A 24,496-nucleotide genomic window follows, 5' to 3' on the forward strand; every position below is an offset into this window, starting at 1 on the left:
GTAACCAATATAATGCTTAATTAGTTATTAAACTCTGCATAATCTGTAAAATAAAAAAATATAAAATTTCTAATCTTTTGATACTTGGAGTATTTTTTAGAAATAAAATGTTTTTCATTTTAAGTAATACCCCCTGTCACCCACAATGCAGTTCTCAAGTTGGATTTTTTTTCTCCTGTTGTTTGATACGTGTGAGGCAGAAAATTCTTACTGAAGGCGTGTAGTGCAAACCTACTTAAGTTTAGAAAATACACAAACTATCGGTTATGGTGCTTGAAAAAGCAATGAAAAGATCGAAAGACTTAAGAATCGCGGTAACATGTAGTAGTAACCAAAACCGAAGCATGGAAGCCCATGGTTTTTTAAGGTTGCTAATGTTATTGTATATATTTAAAGTTGATGTTTATATTTATGTTCATTGATTATTAGTTAAACGTATACTATATGTATTGAGTAGTAAGTTTGATCTATCATGAGTAGTTTACATATACTAAATGTGATTATATACACAATTTGTAGTTTATTTTATACAAAAAAAGAAGAAAGATTTATCCTTAAAAAGGATCCAATTATTTTATAGTATGGTCTTATTACTTAAACTAGTTAAACTGGAAATTGACTAGTAACTGCTTAAATATTTTTGGCTTTGTGTTATTATCCTGTCAATCAGGTTAATGAATAATTCCAGTTGTGAAAAACTTTAAATAATGGTTCAAACTAAGTTTTCAAAAGCTTTCATAAAATTAAAAGGTTATATTAATTTTTAGAATAAACTAGTCTTTGTCCACCTTCTGTTCCACTTGTAAATCTTTAACTTTTTTTATAGGTCTCACATCACTTATAACAAAAATTGAAGATTCTAGAAAAATGAAACACTTTTGCTATAAACACTCCTTCTTTATTTTAACTTCATATTATAGTGTAAATTGTATTCTCTTACGTACATTTTAAGAAAGTATGCATAGGTAATTAACAAATATGCTGGACTGGTTATACTTTTAAAAAAATTAAGTCAAAAAATGAGTTGGAATACTTATTGTCAAAACTTGTTAGCTCATGCTGCAATAAAGTTTAAAATAAGGGAGAGGGTATTAATGGTGCAAAATTAAAGTAGCACATTGTAATCTTGGTATCTAATTAGTTTTGAAAATTAGTAATTTGAAAAGAAATTAATTTTAGTGGTAGGTAGTTTAAAAGATAATTTCTTAAAAAAACTCAACTTAATTTCAAATTGTGAGTATATCTGTTAAATCACTTTTAAAACTGGATTTAACAAAAAGCTAATTCATAGTTATTTCAAATTTTCTCCTTTTAGTTTTTTAATGTCATGTTATAAATAGTAAATTTTATTTCTACTTTTGTTTGAAATAGCAAGCGAGGTTTCAATGTACGTTCATATGGCTCTGGATCATATGTAAAATTACCTGGACCTTCAGCTGACAAACCAAATATTTACCACTTTAACACACCTTATGATCAAATGTATCAAGATTTATCTCGTAAAGACCCCATACTGTATCCAATTCATTTGTTTCATTTTCTTTAAATTCTGTAAAACACCCTTATTTTCAATGTTTTAACATTGCTTCCATTTCAGTAGTATTAAAGGATTACAGGTTGTCTGAGGTTCTAATCCAGATTATTGGAGAAGCATTTCTTCATCGTTTTTTGTCTGAAAGAAGTCAAAGAAATGTTTTGGATATAATATACTTTTTCTTTTCTTTTCTTTTTTTTTTATTTAAAAAAAAAAAAAAGGATTGCTTATATTTTTATTTCCTATTTTCTAAGATTTTTATTTTTAATGAAATATGTAAATATTGGAAAGTGTTCAATCTCAAGTTTAATGCGACTGATACACAGAGTTTTCGCTATTTATCTATTTAAAACATTTGTAAATAAAATTTTGAAATATGTTTACATTACATTAAATTATTATTTTGTTATTTTATATTTATTTTTTATGGGGTATTTATAGTTTTGCATTACATAAGCATTAGTTGCCACTAGCTTACAGTTTAAATCCAATTAAACTGGTTAGTTTTTGTGAAACCTGTTAGGTTTTTAAACTTCTCTGTTGCTTGAAGATAATATCAACGCCCTGAACCATCGAGATTCTGGGACTTCATATTTTTGAGTGAGTTTTTTTAAAAAGCATTATGTATAATAATATGAAGTTTTGATTTCATGGTGATACCTTATCTATGGCTTTGATTAAGAGGTAGGATCTTTTGAGTAATCTATTACAAAAGGTATGAATGAATTTGTTTTTGAGCATAGCATTTGTATAACTGTTATGCTCATAACTTAATTCTTGCCTTTTTATTGCCTTGTAATGCAACTTAGAAAGTTGTCTTAGCTTATCACTTATTTTTGCACGCTTTTTGTTGCAAGTTCCACTTTTCTTTTCCCAAACTTTTGGAAAAGTTAAGTTTAAAACATGCCTTTTACCTGTGACTAAATTTGCGGTACTTTCTTGCGAAAATAAGTGATAATATATATAGTAAGTTAATTTTTTGTTGTTGTTAACATTGTAGTTCTTTTGCAAAAATATTCTTCAAAATGAGAAGAAGCTTGATCGTAAAAGTCGAACTGGATTATCGATTCGAAAGTGTTTAACTGTTGGCATTAAAGGAAATTTTCGATTTGCCAAGGCTGAAAGAAGTTTTAGAAAAAAAGACTTGCTGATTTTCTTGCCGTTTTAAGACATAATTACCTTTGAACGTTGCACAGTTATGTTCTTCGTGCTCATACCAATGGATGTACAAATCATATTTATTTAAGTAAGTCATCTTTTCAGAAAAACAATAATTTTGAAGAATTGTTGTTTATAGTTTCGTCGGGTTGTATGGATTTGTTTCGTACTTTTACCTAGCTACTACAGGTATTCTTACCTTTAGTCAAGTCTTAATGCTTATGTGGAAAATCTAATTTATCGCTATTGTTCTAAATACTGAGGCAGGTTTAAGTGTAAATATATCTGAACTGCTGCTGGTATTTTCAAAACTGCTTGCGGTCTTTTTAAAAGCTTTTACGTTGTTAATCATGTTAAAAATACAGTGCTTGTTGGATTAAACGTAAAATTTTCTTGCGACGGTCAAAATATTCTTTAGGCGGTAATCGTTTCTAAAAGAAAACTGTTTAAAACTATACGCTCAGGACCAATAAAAAGACTTAGTAGAATTAGCTGACTCTAAACCTCGTCAGCAATTTCTCAGTTACTTCGTCTTCCCTACAACACTTCTTTCTCTTAAAGTAAGTCGCATTGACTAATAGCAGGAAGCAATCAACGTAACTGCTATTACCACGTTGCATATCAAATTCCATACAAATTTTTGCGACATTTAACCTATAAAAAAACCAAGTGCATCTTTTTTTTTTTTTTTTATCTGGCTGGCAAGTTCAGTTAAATCCTTGCGGTTCATTCTCAAAGATTCAGTGACTAAAAATAAACGGATAGTTCGTAGTCGGTCATCAGTTGAAAAGCTGCCAAGTTTATCCTACTGGTGAGGGTCTAGTGTCGATGGTTTGATTTAGTTTAACGACTTTTTTTTTTGAGTCGTTTAGGAACTAGAAATTTTTCTATCAAGTTGGTTAGGTTATCAAAATCTTTTTTGCTCTACAAGCCTATACTGGATTTTACGTGATCTTGAAAATTAATGAATTTTCGCTAAAGTCAGGAAATGCCTATAGTATTATAGTTAGGTAAATTTTTTAAAATATCTAATTTATCAAATGTTCCATTTCCTTATTATTATTATTCTTTTAATTTTTTATAATGAAAACTGCATGTCTTAAGGGATTTTCTTTTTCAGCAAAATGCTTTAAATTTTTTTAAAAAAAACTTGTTTAAACGATAAGTGGTTTAACAAATCAAATGCAGGGAGTTTTAGTTTAAATTCCATGAACCTTATCTTAATCTTTTTGCAAGTTTAATGATAACGGTTAAGACGCGGTTTTATGCGCGCATTTGTTTAAATTGTGCAAATTCCTTTTCAAGTTATATTCTGTTAAGTAAACGCACATTGACCTTTGATATCTAAATTTTGATAGCTATGGTGTTTTGAGAATAAAAGAATTTGAAAGCTTAGTTTGGTTAACTGATCAAGTTTCTTGGAGTTAAATTAATGGCGAATCCAAATTGTTGTCGGGTCTGTTATTCTCCCAAATATGGTCCCTAAACTGTCTTTTTTACTATCCTATCTTCTCTTTCTTTATTTCTCTCTCCTTTGCTCTTCTCACCTTCATTTCGATCTAGAAACTTAATTTCTCTCATCTATATCTTTATTTCCTATTGATACCAAGTAGATCAAAGGTAGGTGTTCAGTATTTTTTAGTTAGCACGAGGTTTTGACGTAGATGGGTGGGTGTAAATATTGGAGCTTGAGTGTATTAATTTCCTAAAAATACGCTAAGCTTAGTTATTCTCCTTCCTTGCTTTATCTTAGCGATACAAACGCGCAGTTCTTAGTTGTTTTTAAACAGTGAACTGTATTGAAATCAATTAGAACTTTTATTGTCTTTTTTTTCAGGGCATAACCTTCAGCGCATCCTGTTTAAAACTTATTTCTAAATCTGTTTATGACTAACTTAGTAATAACGGCCTACTTTCTATATATATTGAACTATTTTAGAAGAACTCAAAAATGGGTAGCTTATATTAAATTCTGATTAACAAAGGCCATTTAGCTGTCAATTTCTGTGAGAACCACTTATAGTCGATTTACGAAATTCATTTAGTTTCTATTTAATAAAATTTTATAGGCATTTTTAACATTCTAACCTAATGTTGCAAGTGGCTCAAGCATGCGCTAGCACTATTTTGATTTGTGTTCAAGAATCGTTATCTTTTAATCGGCATTATATTGTTAGTGTCTAAGAAAAAATATAGTGAAGTTTTGGTAGCTAAAAAAACTATTTACGTTTTGCGATGAGTGGAGTTGGAAGCTTCATAATATTAACCTGTATGCGTTTTATTATAAACTTGTTTTCTGTGGCTATATATAGGATTTCTTTTTATTGTATGGGGTTTCTTGTCCACGTTATGGTAATTCATTTCTAATTTCGATCTGTCTATTTTGATGACGAACTAATTGTAGGAGAACTGACAAGTATTTTAAAATTTATGTAGCAACTAAAATTACTTTTATTGTGCCAAAAGTTAGATTATAGTAAATTAAAATTTTATTTGTAATGTACATGTATTCAAATTTTTTTTTTTGTTCGTACAACTTAGTTTTTCAAGCACTCTTTAGCACTACTTAATATATTTATCGAAACATAATTTGCGTGGGTAAATATTATGCTAAGGATTCATTTACTAATTAGAAAATAACCCTGATACACATGCACTCTCCTGAACTAACATGGAAGTTTGCTTACGTACATTGAACTAATGTCGAGAATTACGACAGCTGAAACAGTTCAGATAAAACGTTTCTTTCATATTTGAAAAATGTATCAATATTTAATGTCTCTTAATCGAACTGAATCGGGTCTTCATTTGCGTAAAAAGTTTTTTATTCGTACGTTGAAGCTGCAAAATCCTACCAGCTAATTGGTCACTTAGCTACTAATATGGCTGGCTACCTTGCCGTAAATAAAATAGGCTAAAGCGATTCCTTTTTGAACTTCTAGCCTAAGATGTTACTAATTAAATTTGCTGTCTAGCAAATACTAACATTACACATCGAATCTGAATGAATGACTTCGCGATTATGTCTTGAGTAAAAAACAGCCATGTCCCTTGTAATTATTAAATATGGTTTTCTCTAGCTTAAAAAAAACATTTAAATAAGTTGCAAGACGTCTTCGCAGTTTGTTTAATAGTGTCATTGAAACTGAAACACTACTGTTGTAAAAATTGAATTAAAACAACACGAAGTGGCGTTAACCTTTGTAATATCTCCATACGGCTTCTGAACTTAAAAACGAAATATGCTACGCTAGTTTTTTATGAAAAATAGTGATTTGTCATGTATGTTTTGCTATGATAAGTTTGCCTTAACTAATGAAAAATAGATATAAACAAAATGGTATCCTTCATATGCTGGACCGCAACAGAAGAATTAAAAGATCTCCAGAACGCTTCCAGGACGATAAAAGTTCAGAGTTCGATATTATAATTACTGCAGAAGAGAAGGTCTACGACCAGGTCCTAGAAGGTGATATAACGATTGGCATATAGACTTTTCATAAAAGGTTATTTTTCAAATATTTTGTTATTTATAAAGTTTTTACTATAAAATAGAATTTAACAGAAGAGAGCCTCAATCATACAGACCTGTACATATAATCAACCTTGAAATAGCAGATAACCATGAAGAAGCTACTTTAGGCGCATTTCAAATATGTGAGCTTTGTGAAAAGGTGAGCTTACATTGTCTAATAACTTAACTTTGGTGTGGTAAATTGAGAACGCTTAATCTTATAACTTAAAAACGTAAAATTAAGTTAGTGATATATGACAGAAATTTGGGTTTAAATGTAGTTTATTAAAGGTTTTTATCTTTGTATTTTTTAAAAAAAGCTCGAAAAGCCAGACGACTTGGATGACGGTATAGCTGAAATATTGGAGGAATGTGAAAAAAAGTTTAAACGGCACATACTACACACCGTTGCGTTTTACTGATACGCGTTTGTGAACCTAATGCTGCTTTTTCATGCTTTGATGAGTAAACTTAGTTTAATAAAAAGGAAAAAAATCAACCTATAGTGCATAAATAACTTTAAAACGTTTTTCAAAAGAAAAATTAACTTTATATAGCGTCAAAACGGTTTTTTAGTTGTTTTTTTTTTGTTGTTGTTGTTTTTTTTTTCGCGTCTGTTTTTCCTTGTTTATGCAACTTGTAAATATATTTGTTGTATTGCAAAATTGTAAATATTTTTCTATAAAGATAAATCTAAACTGAATGAAATCTGTTAAAAATTGTTATTTCCTAAGCATGCGGAAGAAAAAAAATGCTTAAAATCTTATAGGCTATTAAAAAAGTTCTTTGATGAAACTTGACATGGTGTCCGGGACGCGTCGCTGCAATACCCTTGAGTTGTTTACAAGGAGGCCAGTTGACTCGCTCGGTCGAGATCTCAATATAAAAAAAACCTTAATAAAAATAAAATGTATTTATATGAAAAGTGGATCTCACTTAAAGTTGGCACTTCAGTTGAAATGAAAATTTTATAAATGAACACACCAGCTCGCCAAGTGGATGAATTTTTAAAGTGCGTCAAACGAAAATATTTAAAATTAAAGACTGGCGAATTAAACACAACAAAAGTCGCTACATAATAACCAACAGGAATAATAAAACAATTAAAATACAATTGTAATAATTAACTAAACTAATTACAATCGATAACTGCGTTCACCGACTGTTAACTATGGCTATAAAAACTTGGTTTCGAATATTTTAGTATAAGCAAACTGCAGATTAAAATTGTAAAAAAAACAATCATCAAGTCAGCGTTTTTTCCGATTTGTTAAGTACTGCACTGCTTAGAAAATAGACCGTATCTAGCAAACAAAAAAAAAAAAGGAAAATCGAGTTGAGTTTGTTTTCGTGTTCATTACCTAAATTATAATTGAATTCAAAACATATTATCACTTGTCCTGTAATTATAAAAATGAGTAAGACTTTCTCATGAATTAATTGAAAACCCTTAGAATAAACTCATCCCATTTTTATGATAAGATTGCTTTTCTTTTCTTTTTTTTTTTTTTTTTTTTTTATCAAATACGATCACAAGTTTTAAAACCGTTGTTTGAAGTGTGAAACAAAACATTCAAAATGCACATTTTTTTTTATCTTTGATATTTATAAAATACTTAGGCCATAAAATTATAGTCAGGCCAAAAATGTTATATTTATATTTTCTAATTAAAGTATTTTTTAGCGAGCGAAGCAAAAGAAACATAAATAACTGCTGAATAATTTACAATAAAACAGTGTTACACACTTATTGTAAGTGACCTGTTTATAAGTGCTACACAAGTTTAAAAAAAAATATTTTTCTCAAAAAATAACTCATTCACTGAAAGTTTGTAAGAAAACTTGCAAAATGCGTTTTACGTAGTTCAAGATTCAAGAATGGTATTTTATAGACTTAAATTTAAAAAATAAAAACCAAAATTAAAAGTAATAGAAAAAAAAAATTGAATCAACAAAATAAATATTACATCATAAGCGAAAGAAAAAAATCAAATAGTTCCTTCTTTATACAGGGGCTCCTTTCATATTAGTGATTAAAAAACAAACAAGTTCGCTGCTTTGTTTACGAAATACTCCTAAAAATATTCAAAATAAAACATCGGAGATTAAAAACAAATATCATTATCATCTCTATAAATTAGCGTTGCAGCAACATAAATTAGCGTTACAGCAACATAAATTAGCGTTACAGCAACATAAAACTTTTTACAATAAACTTTTGAATGAAGCAATTATATGTGACAGGTTTTTAACGTTAAAAGTATACCATTTCACTTCTTGGAAGTTTTTGTTGCACGTCTATCTAGTATTTCAAGTAACTCCTGAACTTCTTTCACTAGAGATTTACGGGCATTTCGCAATTCATCGCTAGTATTGGCTGCAACTTTATCAAGCAAAAGCAATTGTCTTGTCAGCATTTCTTCCAAATATTTGTATTCATTCCCATCTTTAAAGAAATTAGAAAAGATATATAATTTTTTCCCCTCATTGAACTGCTTAAGATTTAAGTAGAAAATACTAACGAGACCTAAAATACAAATTATACTAAATTAAGTTTTCAAAAAAAAAAAAAAAAGATCGAACCTTTAGCTCCTTTGAACTTGACAATATCATCAACAAAGGAAGATATATCTTCAGCAATTTTTCTGAGTTTTTGAAAGGGAGTTGGTTGTTTACCTTCAACTGTAGTTGGGGACAAATCTTGAACTTTAGTAGGCATTACATACTGTCCTGAAGTTTGCTGTGCAAAATTTCGACCAGTATTTGATAGTGAAGTTACATATTGGCCAGGATTCGACATTGGTCCTCCTCCAGGCATGATGACAATTGGTTGCTTGTTTTGATGAGAGTGCTGCTGTTTAGGTAATGGATGTTGTTGGGGAGGTAAATGCTGTTGTTGAGATATATTCTGTTGTTGTTGCTGGGATAAGTGTTGTTGTTGCTGGGATAAGTGTTGTTGTTGAGGTACACTTTGCTGTTGTTGAGATAAGTGTTGCTGCTGAGGTAAATGTTGTTGCTGTTGCATAATATGTTGTTGTTGTGGTGGTAAATGCTGCTGTTGTTGTGGTAAATGCTGTTGTTGAGGTAAATCCTGCTGTTGTTGAGATAAATGTTGGTGTTGAGATAAATGTTGCTGTTGCTGAGGTAAATGCAGCTGCTGTTGTGATAAATGCTGCTGATGAGATCCAAACTTCTGTTGAGAGTGAGTTAATTGCTCTTGCTGAGGACTTACCACAGAGTTCAAAGGAATTTTTGAGACAGAAAAAGGTGGAATCATATGAGATTTTTGAGAATCATGTGATAAAAATGGTAAACCTTGCTGTGAAGTGCTAGAATTTACAGGATAGAGTTGCTCAGATGAAATGCAATAATTTTGCCGAGATTGTTCATGAAGAAATTCTTGTGCAATATCTCTTTCTAATTGTAAATTTGCTTCATAGTCTTCTTGTATTTGTCGAAGTTGCTGTTGCAAATGAGCTTGCTGTACACGCTGAATATATTGTTGTTGCATCAACTTCTTTTGATCTTCCAATTCTTTGCTTAATGAATTATTGGTTAAAACATTTTCAGCATCAGTGGATGTTGATGCAACTAATGAAATTTGGTTAGATATATCTTTTCTCTTAACATCACCAGTAGATGTAGTAGCCACATTAGTTTTGGAAACAGCTTGCTGTTTTAAAACATCAATTTGTTGATTGGTAATTTGACCAATCCCTGAGCCATGTTTAACGTTAACTTGCTGTACATTTTTTTCAGATACATTATCATGTAAAGGAAGTTGTTTTTCAATTTGTTCATTGTAATGATAAGAAGTAATTGCCTTATTATTGTTTTGCATATAATGTAGACGCTGTACTGGAGGGGTTCCATTAAAAGTGTCTTTTAATTCAAAAGTTTCACGACCTGCACATAAATGGTTAGGCATAGGTTGGATGTTCACTTCAGACTGTTGATTGCTGGAATAATAATCACTTACTGCTTCATTTGGTTTATATGCTAGAGGTTGTTGAAAATCTTTTGAAACTTGCTGCTGGGGTTGTTGACATGTTTGTTGGAGCATTGATTGTTGTTGCTGCTGTTGCAAATATTGTTGCTGTTGATATTGCTGCAGTGATTTAAGTGGTTGTTGATACTGCTGCAGTGATTGAAGTGGTTGTTGATGTTGCTGCAGTGATTGAAGTGGTTGTTGATGTTGTTGCAGTGATTGAAGTGGTTGTTGATGTTGCTGCAGTGATTGAAGTGGTTGTTGATGTTGCTGCAGTGATTGAAGTGGTTGTTGATGTTGCTGCAGTGATTGAAGTGGTTGTTGATGTTGCTGCAGTGATTGAAGCGGTTGTTGATGTTGCTGCAGTGATTGAAGTGGTTGTTGATGTTGCTGCAGTGATTGGAGAGGTTGTTGATGTTGCTGCAGTGATTGAAGTGGTTGTGAGAACTGTTGTGAATAACTTTGCTGTGGTTTTTGTTGCTGAGAAGCAAGTTGTGATTGTTGTTGTTGCTGCTGCTCTTGTGGTGATATAGGCTGCAAAGGCTGCTCAGGGGGATTATAAAAATGATGTGCTCCTTGTTGTATATTTGTTGGTGAGTAGTATGTTTGCACATTTGTTCCATCAACCATATCAACTGTGCCAGATCGCACTCTTTGCTCAACTTTGTTAGAGTTGTTACTAAAACTACTTGAGTCTATCATTTCAACAGTTCCAGCTCGGCCACGCTGTTGTACATTTTCAAGTGATTCTTGCTTATTAGCAGTTACATCACTCATTTCAACTGTTCCAGACCGCAACCTTTGTTGAATAGGATGAGATTGAGCAGATAGTTGAGCAGGTTGATTTGAATAGTAAACAGGTTGGGGACTTAATTGTGGAGAAACTCTGGATGTTTGGTAATTAGACTGGGTATTAGATGCCTGAACTAATGGAATTCGTGGAGGGATGCTTGGTATGTTTTCAACTTCAAAGTTATCAGAGCGTGATAATGGACTGTCTAGTGACATGTCTTGAATATATAACTGATTAAGAGGAGAGTCTAGTTTATAAACATCTTGTTTTATTTGATGAGGTGGTTGCTTGCGTTGTGAAAGAGGTGAAGCAGGCACTTTAAAAATACCATCTTGAACAGGAGTTGGGCTAGCTTCTGGTGAATCAACTGCAGCTGAACGATATGCGTAGTTTATTGTTCCCGGAACTGACATATTATTATAATGGGGCTGGTCCATCATTAAATAAAAAGCTTGTTGCTGACTATATGCATTATCTTGATAGTTTTGAATTGAATTTGTGTTCAATTGACTGTTTTGATTGAGATAAGGGTCAGCATTTGGTGCATATGAGTATTTAACAGCAGGATTTTGAGTATTGTAAGTAGTTAAAGGGTAATCAGGATTTGGATATTGGTGTGTCACTCCACTAGGTAACTTAATAGCATAATTGTCATGTTTATCAGATAATGTACTCAACAAATCTTTATGATATGGATAGTAAGGTGTTACTGATGAAGATTGCTCTTGTAGACTATATTCTTGATTTGCAGTAGACACTGATCTCTGGTTATCATATGCTTTATTAACTTGTAAAGGTGAGTGAGAAGAATAGTTTCTAGATTGCTGCTGTTGAGCAGATAGTTGCTCTCTATTATCAAGGGGTGCAATTGCATATGTTGCTGAACTTGTATTATAATTTTGATTTCTATTAGGATTCAGGGAATCCTGTTGTGTAGGAATATACTGTATATTGTTTGGTACACCAGTGTTAGTCATTGTATACTTTTGATATCTATGCTGTTGATGCTTCTGTTGTACAGCTTGGTATATATTTTCTGATTGTAAATTATTTCTAACAAAACGCACTGCACCTTGCAAATATGAATTTGCTGAATATTGATTGTCTTGGTAGGAAAGGTTATGATTTTTATTTTTTTCCTCACGAATTGTTGGGAGTCGAACAATACTATTAGACTGAGAATGCGTACAAGGGTATTTTGAAATCAAAACAATACTTTTTAATGGTTGAGATGAATACAATCCAAATGAGTTATCCATAACATCTCAAGCTAAGTGATGTGTGTTGGATAAGAGAACTAAAAAAATATATACTTTAATTAACATAATTACTAAAGGGCATACAAATATGCATTTCAAGCAAAAATACATTTTAATAACTTCTAAACATCAACTGCAACAGTTTGATGAATTTGATATTCATAATATATATATATATATATATATATATATATATATATATATATATATATATATATATATATATATATATATATATATATATATATATATATATATATATATAAAGTTATGGATCATTTAGCTACATATAAATTCTTTACATCTAATGTATTTAAGGAATGTATATCTAATTACAAACCAGCATTATCATATTATTGGTATATAATTTAAATTATAAAGCACATTTTCTAAAAAGTCAAATAAAATTTTATTTTCAGGAAAGAGTTTTTGAAAAAATTTTCTAGAGGTACCTAATAGAAAATCTTGCGTTTTTATGCAGAGCTTTTTAAATCATTTACAAAATTGTTATGAAAATATAACTGAAAGATGGCTTAATGATAATTTCTTTTTCTTTTAGTAACCTGACTGAATTTTGTAGCAAAAAATAAACAACAAAAAGTACTCAGTATAAAAATAAATTGCTAGCTACCTTCTTCTTTATTTTGAATTGTAAAAATATTTGCAAAAACATCCGCCATTATAATGTAAAAGTAAATAATCGACTGGTTAAAGTTCTCCAATTCTATTTTAATAATGTTACGTCATATTTAGTCTTTAAAATTAATGGATACATAGAAAATAAAGCCTAAGCAAATAATTACACCAATTAAAAGAGTTCAACACTGTTAAAGTGCATGTTTTTTAATGTGATATTGGAAATAATTACGATGATTGCGTAGGATTAATTGCTTAAATTTAAATTTACTATTATAAGCTTTAGAAAAGTTGCGCATCTTAATTCTGCAGCTTCTTATAAACGAAATTTATGTAAATTAAAAACTTTTGCATATAAAAAAATGTAAAAATATATTGCAGCAATAGTGCAGGCTAACTAATTTTTGGGGACTCTCTTGTTTAATCCTTGATTATCTTGGTAAGCTAGCTATCATTTACTTATTTCAAGGAGTGTGTGTGAGTGATTAAACTTAATGTGTAATCACATTGCATTTCAAGTTTTATCATTAACATATCTGTATATGAGCAGACTTAATAAATCTTTATATTTATATTATTCAATTTTGATTGATTTACGATTCGGTTTTATCATTTAAGAAGTTTAAGTAATGGTAAAACTGAGTGCAACATTTAAGAATTGAATTTATTTGATTTAAAGATTTAAAATTAATGAAGATGATTAAGTGTCAGGTAAGCACAGTTCTGAAATTATTTCTAATAAGAGTTATGAGACTTTAATTCTTCGACTATCTACTATTTTAGTCATTAAGATATATTTAGGTTTATATATATATATATATATATACGTAACTTTTTTCGTAGCTACCCGTTTTCGGAATCAGACATCCGACAGAAAATTCCGCTAACCAATTATTCAATTAGATTTGGCAGTTTTTTCTGAAGAAAACAATTACTAACCATTTTTCTGCTTTTAATGATCCTTAACAGTTTTTAGGTGGTACAGCTTGAATTGTGTTATTCTGTTTGTCTCATTCTTTTTCTGCTTCTGTTAAGGTAAGTAGGTCTAAGATTATAGGTATTTGCTGCATGACTTTTTAAATCACCATCGTTACGCACAAAATAGAAATAGCATTTGTGTATCCTTCCAAACGGTTTAAATCCCGTAGATATAGCACAGAAGAGCTTTGTTCGCATTACTTTGGTTGTACTAGACGATTTGAAAGAGAACTTAAAATCCGTGAATTTACTTGATCTTATGATTCTTTTACTGAATCTTCGTGATTTATTCTTATTACATCTTATTTATTTAAATATTTTAGACGGGGGTTCTCTGCAATGACCTCTGTCTAAACCAAAACTATCGTTTTTAACGGGTTTTTAAAATTGTTTTCAAAATCCCAATTTAAAGAAATATCAATTTCAAAATTAGGCATCCAAAAGTTTTATTCTCAGTTTATAAAATAGTTACGGGAAGGAACACATTTTATGGATGAAAGCAACCCACTGATAGGGGGCGTCATTATTAAATTTTTGTCTAAGTCGGAAAAATACTAAGAAACGATTCTAAAAGAACCTGTAATTAAGAGAAAATGAGAGTTTCAGAATCTAATTATGCTAATTATGTATGGTGTTATTTTATTAGCTTATAAAGTGACTCGACTAAACATAAAGAAGCGTTAATAATTTAATTGATAAAAAATTGCTTACCAGAAAAAATTATTCACCAGAAAAAGGACCATTTTTGAAACATCGAAACTATGTACAGTTATAAAACTTTGAAAATTTAATAAACCTAAAACTTGAAAATTTTTGAAAAGTCTAAAAAAATAAACCAGCTTTAAACAGTTGGATTCAGGACTTTTGGTGTTCAAGAAGGTAACTTCCAAAAGTAACTTCCTGATGACGCAAAGATTATTGAAATTCTTAATCTAATGGAGATTCATTTACATATGGAAATGCAAATGTAATTTAAAATGACGTTGAAAGTTATTTGGATTCCATGAATACCACTTTATTAGCAAACCAGTGGAACCAGAGTTTAGGCTTTTTTAGGCCTGGAATCTAAATGTACGGTGGTCAATTTAATGGTGGAGAATGTTCAAAGTTGCTAAAAAATTGTACATATCAACTATAAACGAGTCAAACCAAAAGTTTGAGAGTTTCCCTTAGAGTTCATTCTCATATTAAGCTTGTGAACTTTTGTCACTTATGTCAAATTCCTATTCAAATAAAAGGACTGGGTTTTTTGTCGGAAAAGGCCTCTGTTGTTTTTTGATTTTAAATAGTTTTGGAAGAGTGGGTACAAAGATTCCAGTAGCCTTAAAGATTATCCGCAAAGTTTAAAGTCAGGTTGCATATAACTACCGACATACTTTCTTCAAAAGTTTTACTTTAAATCAAAAAAAATCATGTAAAAACACTTATGTGCATCTTTTGGAAACTATTAGATTTTCCGTTGTTAGGATAGGAAACCTCCAGAGATGGTGCAAGCTTTAAAATTTTGTAAGTTCATACCAATTCAAATAAAGTTTTAGGGGGTCATCCATATTCTTAGATTTACAAATTATTACATAAAACTATGGAAAAAGTTGATACAATCATTATTATAAAAACTCAAATTATTACCTTCGACTTGGGTTGACTTTGTCCATCTTTTGTTATTGTGCTAAATTCTTTTAATAGACTATTACCTAATAACAGAAGAAATTAAAAAAAAAAAGCCTGGTTAAAGTCCAAGAATGAGTAACAGCTTGTGTACTTGAAAAAGAAATTTAAATTACGAACAAAAAGATTTTGTAAGTCTTCGGAATACTTTGCTTAACTTAAAACATCAGTTGCTAAAAATTTTCTGCTCGCTGTTGTTTGCTTTTTTATATATAGGTGCCTAGATTGTCTCTAAAATTAAGTTTCACATTCTCGTTTATTTACAAATATGTATTTTTATGTTAATAAATCTATGTAAAATTGATGAAAAAAATAATTTGTACAAAAAGTTACTCGACGGATATGTCAAAGCAGAGGTGTTACCAAGAGATAAATTCTATACGAAATGAAATAAAAAATAACATAAGGCTTCTTTAAAAAGTCAAAGGGTTGTTGAATATTCTTCCGAAGCAATGAAAGTCTAGATTTGAATTTACAATCCGCACAGTGATTAAAAAAAGCTTAAGATTCATTCAAACTAAAAATTAAATAGATAAACGGAGATTTGATTTGTTTGATGAAGAGAAAAAAGAATCCGGACAGAAATAGAACTTACATGTACCCAAGGATAGAGCTTACGGAAAAAAAAGGAGAGATTTGAACTTGATGAAGATCTTAAGGGAAAAAAAAGATTAGTTGATAAGAAGCCAGAAATCCGGAAGTAGAGGGAGGGAGCCCTTAAATGAGATATGTGATTCAACACTAGGAAATAGAAAGACTTTCTCTGAGTAACTAAGTCTCCGAGTTAGTAGTAGTAGTCCACGAATTAAAGAGGATTATTCTGATTTACTGAAAATAATTTTTATTATTGCTCTTTATTGGTTGTGAGCTCATAAAAAATGAAGTGAAATCAAGAACCATGTATTTATTTTTAAATTGTGAAAATTGGAGATGCTATAAAAGATTGAGAGGATCCTATTTCACAGTCACACCTGATCATTTTCTACCACCACCCATCTCTCTCACACAATTTCCGGAAGGTAAACTGAGCAATTTCTTCTTCAGAATCGCTTTTGCAAGAAATGTAGCATGTATTTTACATCTAACGTGTTGGTTATTTGTCTACTGCACTCGATCAGCCGAAAGCTAGTTGAAATAAATGTAAATGACTTTTGAAACTTAAAACGATTCACTTTTGTAAATGTTCCTGGTAAAGTTGCTGTTTGCTTAATATTATGGATCTATCAAGTAATTCATGAGCCGTAAAAGAAAAAACTTTAAGTTTTTATAACCATTTTTTTTATTATACAAATAGTAATTTTTGTGCACGTTAAACTTTCATCGTGCAAAAAGTACTTTAACAAAGGAGAAATTAAAAGAGGAAAGTAAAGCTGATGCTTTAATCAAGTCAGAGATTTTTAGAAGCTGACACTTAACCCAAGAAAAGCAATAAAGAAAAAAAACGACATCATAAATGTATATATTTAAAAAATTTACAAAATAAACATAATTTAAAAACATATTTTTATCCAAAATCAATTACTCAAAATAATCTTCATAATCTCAAAGGATATTTAAAAACAAATTCCAAATAAAAATTTCAAACACAACAAAATTTTTGAAAAAATAAGGAAACACTTTAAATTTAAAAACTTTAAAAAATAAATTATAAAAATGTTTCTAAAGAAAATTTTATCATAATTATTCATGCTTATGAGATTTGATGTAGAGAAAAAAAGCTTTCTGCTGTAACAATTTTTATAAGAAGATTTTTATTGTTATATTTTAGAGGTCTTTACTGTTTTATGCCCCCTTTTATATCAAAAGTTATTTTCAAAAAATTTTCAGACATAAAATAAACAAAATTCAAAAAAAAAAAAATCTTTTTTGACTATTAAATTGAACTTTTTTATACATTTTAGTTTTTAAATATTTTTTACAACTTTAAAACAAGCAAATGTAAGTCATATATGTATATAAAAAAATAAACAGAGCGTAAGTTTATTTATAAACGAGAATTCAAATAAAAAAAAGATTTTAGATTTTGTTGAAGTTCTTTTTTCCATTTTTTTTGAAATAAAGAAGTAAAAACAACTAATTTTCACATCAGAAACTCTCAACTCATCATTAAAAAAAAATCGTAAAAATAAAATTTGATGAAAAAACACATTCTCAAACTCTCTACTGAGCCTCTCTATAAACATACTTTAACCTTATAAACAAATGGATAAACTGCAGAATAAACTTAGAAATACTGCTAAAAAGGAAGGAGTTTAAGGAAAAAAAAAATTAAAATATTTCAGAAATAAAACAAATGCAAAGGTGCAACTATAAATTAAAAAATTAGCCTAAAATTTTATATTTTCTTCGCGTTACAGAAACTGGATCTCTGAACAGCACAGGATTGAAGGAAACTTTTGAGGTCATAAGAGGCATGGTACCAAATATTTGCACCAGTTTTTTAAAGCACTCTGTCTGCTCAGAGTCATCATTAACTGAATTTTTAATTAAAAAATTTGGAGATCGTGCAACTTTTATAGGAGGTGATTGGTTGATATAACTGACTAAGAAATTCATAGCAAGATTTTCACAACTTTGATTCTGTGCTACAAGATCATGGAGTCCTTGTGGTGCATGAAAAGAATAATGATGACTGTAGTATCTGAAAACAAAATTACTTTCATGAAAAACATGATTATAATAATTTTTTAAAATAATTTTTAAAAAATATCTAATTGTTTGTATGAAAGAAAATTTTGCTCTGGCTGTCTTGTGCACAAAATAAATGACTCATAGAAATGCTTTTACAAACCTATGAAACACAGCTGAAGATGTACTTATAATAGAAAGTATATTTTTATGCCCCGAAACAATACGCCATGTGTTAGCCTCTTCACAAACTATATGCACACTTGGCAGAAATCCAACAAGTTTTGATGGGTTTGAACGCCATACCGAAAATGCAAAATCAATCTACAAAACAATATGCATTTATTTCAAAAAAAAAAAAAAAAAAGCTTTCAAACAGTAAATTATAGCATCATAAAGTAGTTTTAAAATATTATATATTAAATAAAACGAATAAAAGAAATTATACATCAGACAAAGTCAGGTACGCATCATCATTAAACGTGAAGACCGCATCAGTTTTGATCAAAGACATGCTTATGTAACGTGAATTGAAAGTCTACAATACAAGATACAAATGTTACATCAAAATTTCAGATGAAATAAAAGAATTAGCAGGTTTGTCAACTACAGGAACTATAAAAAAAGCATCAGAATAACATCAAACAAATGATAACTCCAATATAGAGAATAAATTTGGGGTATTTTTCAAAAATATTTAACTTCAGAGCATTAAGAAAAATTTCTTTGTTTCAAATAACATTTATTAGGTTTATAACAATTTTGAAATGATTCAGACATAAAACATGTTTTATAACTACTAAATTTTAATAGGAATTGTTTGTTCAATGCTTCTCAAAGAGTTTAAAATAATGAACTAAAATATGACTTAAACATAAAATATGAAATACCATTATTCCACCCCAAATGGAACAATAGCTCCACATGGATCACCTGAGATAAACATGTATATCAATAAGATAAGCATGTAATCAATTAGATAAACATGTACATCAATGAAATAATCATGTATATTAATGAGAATAGCATATATATCAATGAGATAAGCATGTATATCAAGGAGATAAACAAATCCTAAAAATTTCAGCTCAATATTTTATGTGGTTCTTGTGAAATGGATAATCAAAAAAGGGCCATAACTTGAACAAATTGTTTATATATCTCAATTTTTGCAAGTTAGTAAGTACTTTGTAGATACTTTCAGATAAGCAAAAAATTGAAAATCTAACTTGATATTTACACATAATAGTGGGAGCCTAAATTTGGAATTTTCCTCACTAAATTGTGGACTTCTGTGTTTTTGAAGACCTCATTCTATAAAATTAGATTTTGAAATGCTATAAATCAAATTGGATGTTAATCTGCTAATGCTAGATAGACTTGGATTTATTGGTGATTTGATAAACAGGCAATTAAAGCTTTTTAATCAAGAGTTAAGAGCCATCAAAAAGTAACCAGCACAGATTTCCTAAAATTATGTCTCTGATTCAAAAGGTCCATTACTTATGATTGCAATTTTTTTTTTCTTGAAGCTTTTTTGTACACATTTTAAGTGGGTTCTATCAGAAAAAGCAAAAAAATGCGAAATGAGGGCTCAAAATGACTCATTCATAACCTGCTTAAGTAGATCATATAAATCAGGCTAAGTTTTTTAAAAAATATAAAGAAAAAACACTTTTAAATTTGTAAAGAGCATATAATAACATAAATTTTAAATACTAGATGCATAATCCTAGATATTCAAAGATAAAAAGTTATCATTAATGACTACAGCATCAAAACTGAGGCATTTAAAGATAGTCATTTTTACAAATGTTGCTTTGCACCATGGACTTTGATAGACAAACTCTTTTTTTCTAAGACAAAAATAAACAATAACACTTTGTTATCTCATTTCCTTTTCTACCATTTATTTGACAGTATTCTAGTTTGTTTTCACAATTCATGGCTGGTTTGGTTTGTTTTCACGTTTCCTTGATTGGTTTGCTTTCATGATTTCTTGATTGGTTTGTTTTCACAAATCCCTGGCTGGTTTTACAGATCATTGTGAAGTGAACATGGTAAACATGAAAAACAACAAATTGCTTTCTTAAGCATAAAAACCATGATTTTTTCTGATTTTAAGATGTTTTTTCAAATTTTGACTTGATTTGAGTTATAATATTGTCTAAATTATGTTTGCATTTGCAGTAAATAGTTTTAAAGGTAGTCTACTTTGAGTAACAGAGTTGCAACAGAGCTTGTGTGTTTAAAAAATAAAGTTAAACCAATTCAAATGATCTGTCATTCTTATAAAAAAAAGTGTATTTAGCACAGTTCAAGATTGATCATGGGCTTAAACAAAGCAATTTTTTGCTTATCTGATCCATATACACCATTCCAACAAGTTTCATTAAAATGTTAGGTGGTCTATGCGAGACATTGGTCCCTAGAATTACTGAGTATAACATATAAGTTAAATGAATACCACAGGAGAAAGATTACACAGCTTGTAGTTTTAAATTAACAATATTTTTAAGTTAGCATGGGTGAGAACATTATTTTCTTAAAACTTGATGAACAAATTGTTTGGACTGTCTATTGAAAAAGGTGGGGGCTTTAAATGTTAGCATCAATATCAATTCAGTTGACTATTTTGAAAAAAAAAAGCTATTTTGTGAATGAACCACAATTCAAAAAATTTCAGTCTCATAAATAGTTGATATATCTTTTTGATGTAAGTGAATAAACAAACATCTTGATTTTCAAATCCAAGAAACAATCATGTGCAAAAAAGTTATTTTAAAGCATGTTTTAAAATACTGTAGGATGAAAATCACAGTATTACACCTTAGTAATATTTATTGGAAACTTTTTTCCAAAAATTCTTTTAAAAAGTAACACCTTAAATTGAATAAAATAAAAAAAACAACTGCACACCTTCATTGGAGGATGTATGACACGCAAAGTGACTTGTGTATTGGGCCACTTTGATCTTTCAGGAATATCTTCATTGGGTAACCATACAACAAGAATCTTAAAATAAAATGACACAAATATTTAACTGTTTAAAAGAAAATTCACTTCAAATACTGATTAATAAATAGATTTTTTTTTTTAAAAAAAAATTGATACCAAGTTTTTAAAAAAAACTTTTTTGCATTTGTTATGTTTATTTCTATTTACTATAACGAAGTTTTCTATGACAAAATTTTAAAATGATTAAATTAAAATTATAAGAAATTTTCTATAACGAAGAAAAGAACTTTTAATTTTTTAAATTATTTAGAACACAAAAAAAATGAAATAAAATTATAAACTTAAAAAAAAAAAAAAAAAAAAAAAAAAAAAAAAAAATTAAATTTACTGTTTTACTTTTTCATTTTCCCTCTACATTTTCACACATACATTTCCTTTATATACATATTTATGTACACATTATATCATATTATTATCTCTTAAAGAAACAAAACAAACTTAGACAAATTTAAAAAAACTCAGACAAACTAAAAGCACTACATATATAATTATAAATCTACCACTTTAAATATAAATCAATATAAAACCTGATCAACATAGGTGGATTTATTGATTATCTTGATCAAAGAAAACAAAGGAGCAGATGACCTGTAAACTGGAGAATCAGCAACAATTATTGCAGTAAATTTTTCACTAGGTTGATTGCTATACAGATGATAATAAAAAGGAAAATCCAAAATGTTTGATGAGAAGTCAGGATAAACTCGAAGAGCGCCTGGAGGATAGTTCCACATTAATACTGGCCTATAAATATGTGGCTGCAAACGAGTGAACAAGATCTAAATACAAAAGTTGATTAATTTACTAACTTTTTAAAGGGTTCTATATAAAAATTGTACAGTGCTACCATTGTATATAAATATATACAATGATAGTGCTACACAAAAGATAGAAAAAAAACAAAAAAACAAGATTATTGAAAAGATACAAGTATTATCACTTTGTCACTAATACTTTAGTACCATCATAATAATAATTTATTTTAATTTTGATTAAATTAAGATTATTTGTGAAAACATTTGCTAGACCCAAATAAGAGACAAAATCTTTAAAAAGGAATTGTTGCTATATCCTTTCATTTAAACAAAAGACTTAATGATATTTTTACAAAATACTAAATTTTTCCATCAAAATTAAATTTATATCCTTGGTACTTATCTAAGGAATTGTGAAACTCAAAATGGAACAAAACATACTATATGTAGGTTTCATTTAACAAACTTGACTTTAAACAATTTAAAAGCTTTACTGTTAGAAGAATGAAAATCATTTGTTTCCAAATTTTTTTATTGTATTACAAAACAAAACAAAATTTTTTTAAAAAAAAAAAACAACAAGAAAAATCTAAATGAAAATACCAAAAACTCACCTCAAGTGCAGTATGAATAACTTGACTGACAGAAGAAAAATAATTTTTCCAAACAAAAATAGTTTGCTGTTTCATTGATAAAACATGATCTAATTTAATTCCTCGTAATATGTTTGGAAGTTGAAGAAGTAGAGATTCATCCAAAACAATAGAAAATTTCATCCAGTCAATTACATCACTGAATGGAAGATCCCAACCATTGCTCATAATAACAGGGATACACCCATATTGAATTGCTTCTAAAAATCTAAATGATGCCAGTCGTCGACCACGAGGAATTAAACAAAAAGTTGAATTAGCAAGTAACTCAGTGTAGTTAAATCTAAAATCAAAATTTGTAAAATAAAATTTAATTCAAAAATTTGAAGTATTTTTTCAAAGATAAATACTTTTTAAATACAAAATGACACACCTGTCATAGTTTAAATTGTCTTCATCACAACGTGAATCTGCAAACTTTTCCCAATTTTTTTCATGCCTACATGTTGTAAGCAACACAATGTCTTCATTATTATGAATTAAGTGTAGACTATTTCTGGTCTCACTTCCAATTCCATAAAGATAGCGTTTTCCTTTAAATGATAAAAGATATTTTCTAAAAATGGGAAATAGATTTATATGTTCATTTTCACTATGTGCTTTTGGTAACTTTGGAAAACTTTTTGGAAGCAAAGGGATGCTTATGTCATAATTTTGTCTAACTATATTTAAATTAAATGATGATTTAGCAAGAATAGCCTTCCCAACTTTAAATGAAAGATCATCTTCATAATTAGGCCATGTCCCTGAAAATAAATTAAATATCAGATGATTTTCTCCATTACTCCAATAAAGCATTTTTTCTGCTATTATTTTGTCGGCATTTTTATTGAAACTTTTACTTAGTTTATCACGATCAAGAGTATCTAAAGATGGCACAAAAATACATGCTTCTTCAGGATCATTAGTAGCATATTCACTTCTTCTAATTGTGTCTAAAATGTCTTCATACATCGATGATATAAACACATCATTATCTTTTATATTGGGATAAACATAAACTTTAAAGCCATGATTGCATCTTTCAAAATTGAAACAATTATTTAAACTTTTGCAAGTCCATTGATTTTGATCTGAAAGAGTTAGTTTTATTTCTTTAGAAAAGTCCTCACTATGAACAAAAGATTTTCCTCCTTTTAATCCTTCAGTAAAATGTTTTTCTAAGACATTAGGCTTTTCATCAACTATCGTTCTAAAAGATCCACTATTTTCATTTTCATAATTAACTTTCCTTTTAAAGACAAAAAACAGAAACGACAAACTAAATAAAGTGATAACTAGAACGTAAGCGAATAGTTTCAGCTTCCAGTTAATACTCCTCTTGCGAGGAGATTGCATTTAGAACTCCCGTTTTTCAACCATAGAGACAATAAAACTAGTGAAACCTTCAGTTATTTGAAGACAAATCCTCTCCAATTTAAAAATAAAAAAAACCTTTGAGTTTTTTTGTGGAGTCGACGCTATATGCTTAAAATCTGTCAGATTGATATCGAAATTTTTTTGTCGTCAACAGATAAAATCGCCGTACAAGGGAGCATTTTCACGGGCTGTAGTCATAACCACGTGTTTGAATATAAGTAATAAAGTAGCAATGTAATAGAAACAACTTGGGAATTAATCTGAGTGTAATATTTATAACTCATTTAATGCTATTTGATCATTTTTATTTGTAAAAATCACATTCATTAGCTCCTTCTTTAATTGTTTTATTAAAATTTTTAAAGGGACATTTAACTCCCAAACACGCTGTTCCATGGCATTTGCATACTATAAATCTGTCTGGGGATAAGCCATACAAGGTCTTTCATAAAAAGTAAAGAGACCACTTTTTTCAATTTTCAAATCAGTGTGTTTTGATACATGGTCTGCATAAAATTTTTTTAAAAGATCTTGCTAATGATCAAATTCCTCATT

General features: G+C 29.2%; 3 protein-coding genes across 5 annotated transcripts; 1 reads left to right on the forward strand and 2 right to left on the reverse strand.

The window, feature by feature from the left end:
* Nucleotides 1-173: 173 nt before the first annotated feature.
* Nucleotides 174-6,914, forward strand: LOC149888771 (RNA polymerase II subunit A C-terminal domain phosphatase SSU72-like). Of its 2 annotated transcripts, XM_090086604.1 has the most exons (5): nucleotides 174-367; nucleotides 1,372-1,515; nucleotides 6,019-6,161; nucleotides 6,248-6,366; nucleotides 6,527-6,914. In XM_090086604.1, the coding sequence occupies exons 1-5, from the start codon at nucleotides 267-269 to the stop codon at nucleotides 6,626-6,628; spliced, it is 609 nt and encodes a 202-aa protein (XP_089942730.1). In that variant the 5' UTR covers nucleotides 174-266; the 3' UTR covers nucleotides 6,629-6,914. The 2 variants fall into 2 exon arrangements, with proteins under 2 accessions (XP_089942730.1, XP_089942731.1); XM_090086605.1 differs by lacking the exon at nucleotides 6,248-6,366 and having other exon boundaries at nucleotides 6,019-6,198; nucleotides 6,527-6,701.
* Nucleotides 6,915-7,916: 1,002 nt separating this feature from the next.
* Nucleotides 7,917-12,989, reverse strand: LOC145188609 (uncharacterized). Its single transcript, XM_090086588.1, has 4 exons — nucleotides 12,878-12,989; nucleotides 8,790-12,284; nucleotides 8,473-8,652; nucleotides 7,917-8,281 (listed from the first exon to the last, which is right to left on the reverse strand). Exons 2-3 carry the CDS (start codon nucleotides 12,244-12,246, stop codon nucleotides 8,477-8,479), a joined length of 3,633 nt encoding a protein of 1,210 aa, XP_089942714.1. The 5' UTR covers nucleotides 12,247-12,284; nucleotides 12,878-12,989; the 3' UTR covers nucleotides 7,917-8,281; nucleotides 8,473-8,476.
* A 4,631-nt stretch (nucleotides 12,990-17,620) lies between these two features.
* Nucleotides 17,621-24,097, reverse strand: LOC145189125 (exostosin-1a-like). 2 transcript variants are annotated; one of them, XR_016452280.1, is made up of 8 exons: nucleotides 22,956-24,097; nucleotides 22,544-22,865; nucleotides 21,702-21,953; nucleotides 21,076-21,171; nucleotides 19,047-19,089; nucleotides 18,605-18,694; nucleotides 18,320-18,480; nucleotides 18,053-18,169 (listed from the first exon to the last, which is right to left on the reverse strand). XR_016452280.1 is itself a non-coding variant. In XM_090086622.1 (7 exons), the coding sequence occupies exons 1-7, from the start codon at nucleotides 23,918-23,920 to the stop codon at nucleotides 17,851-17,853; spliced, it is 2,205 nt and encodes a 734-aa protein (XP_089942748.1). In that variant the 5' UTR covers nucleotides 23,921-24,097; the 3' UTR covers nucleotides 17,621-17,850. The 2 variants fall into 2 exon arrangements, 1 of the variants encoding a protein (XP_089942748.1); XM_090086622.1 differs by lacking the exon at nucleotides 19,047-19,089 and having other exon boundaries at nucleotides 17,621-18,169.
* Nucleotides 24,098-24,496: the final 399 nt, after the last annotated feature.

Source organism: Hydra viridissima, unplaced genomic scaffold, assembly GCF_058129835.1.
Source record: "Hydra viridissima isolate aposymbiotic clone 2 unplaced genomic scaffold, HvirCarnegie_v1 scaffold_5, whole genome shotgun sequence".
Taxonomy (NCBI): domain Eukaryota; kingdom Metazoa; phylum Cnidaria; class Hydrozoa; order Anthoathecata; family Hydridae; genus Hydra; species Hydra viridissima.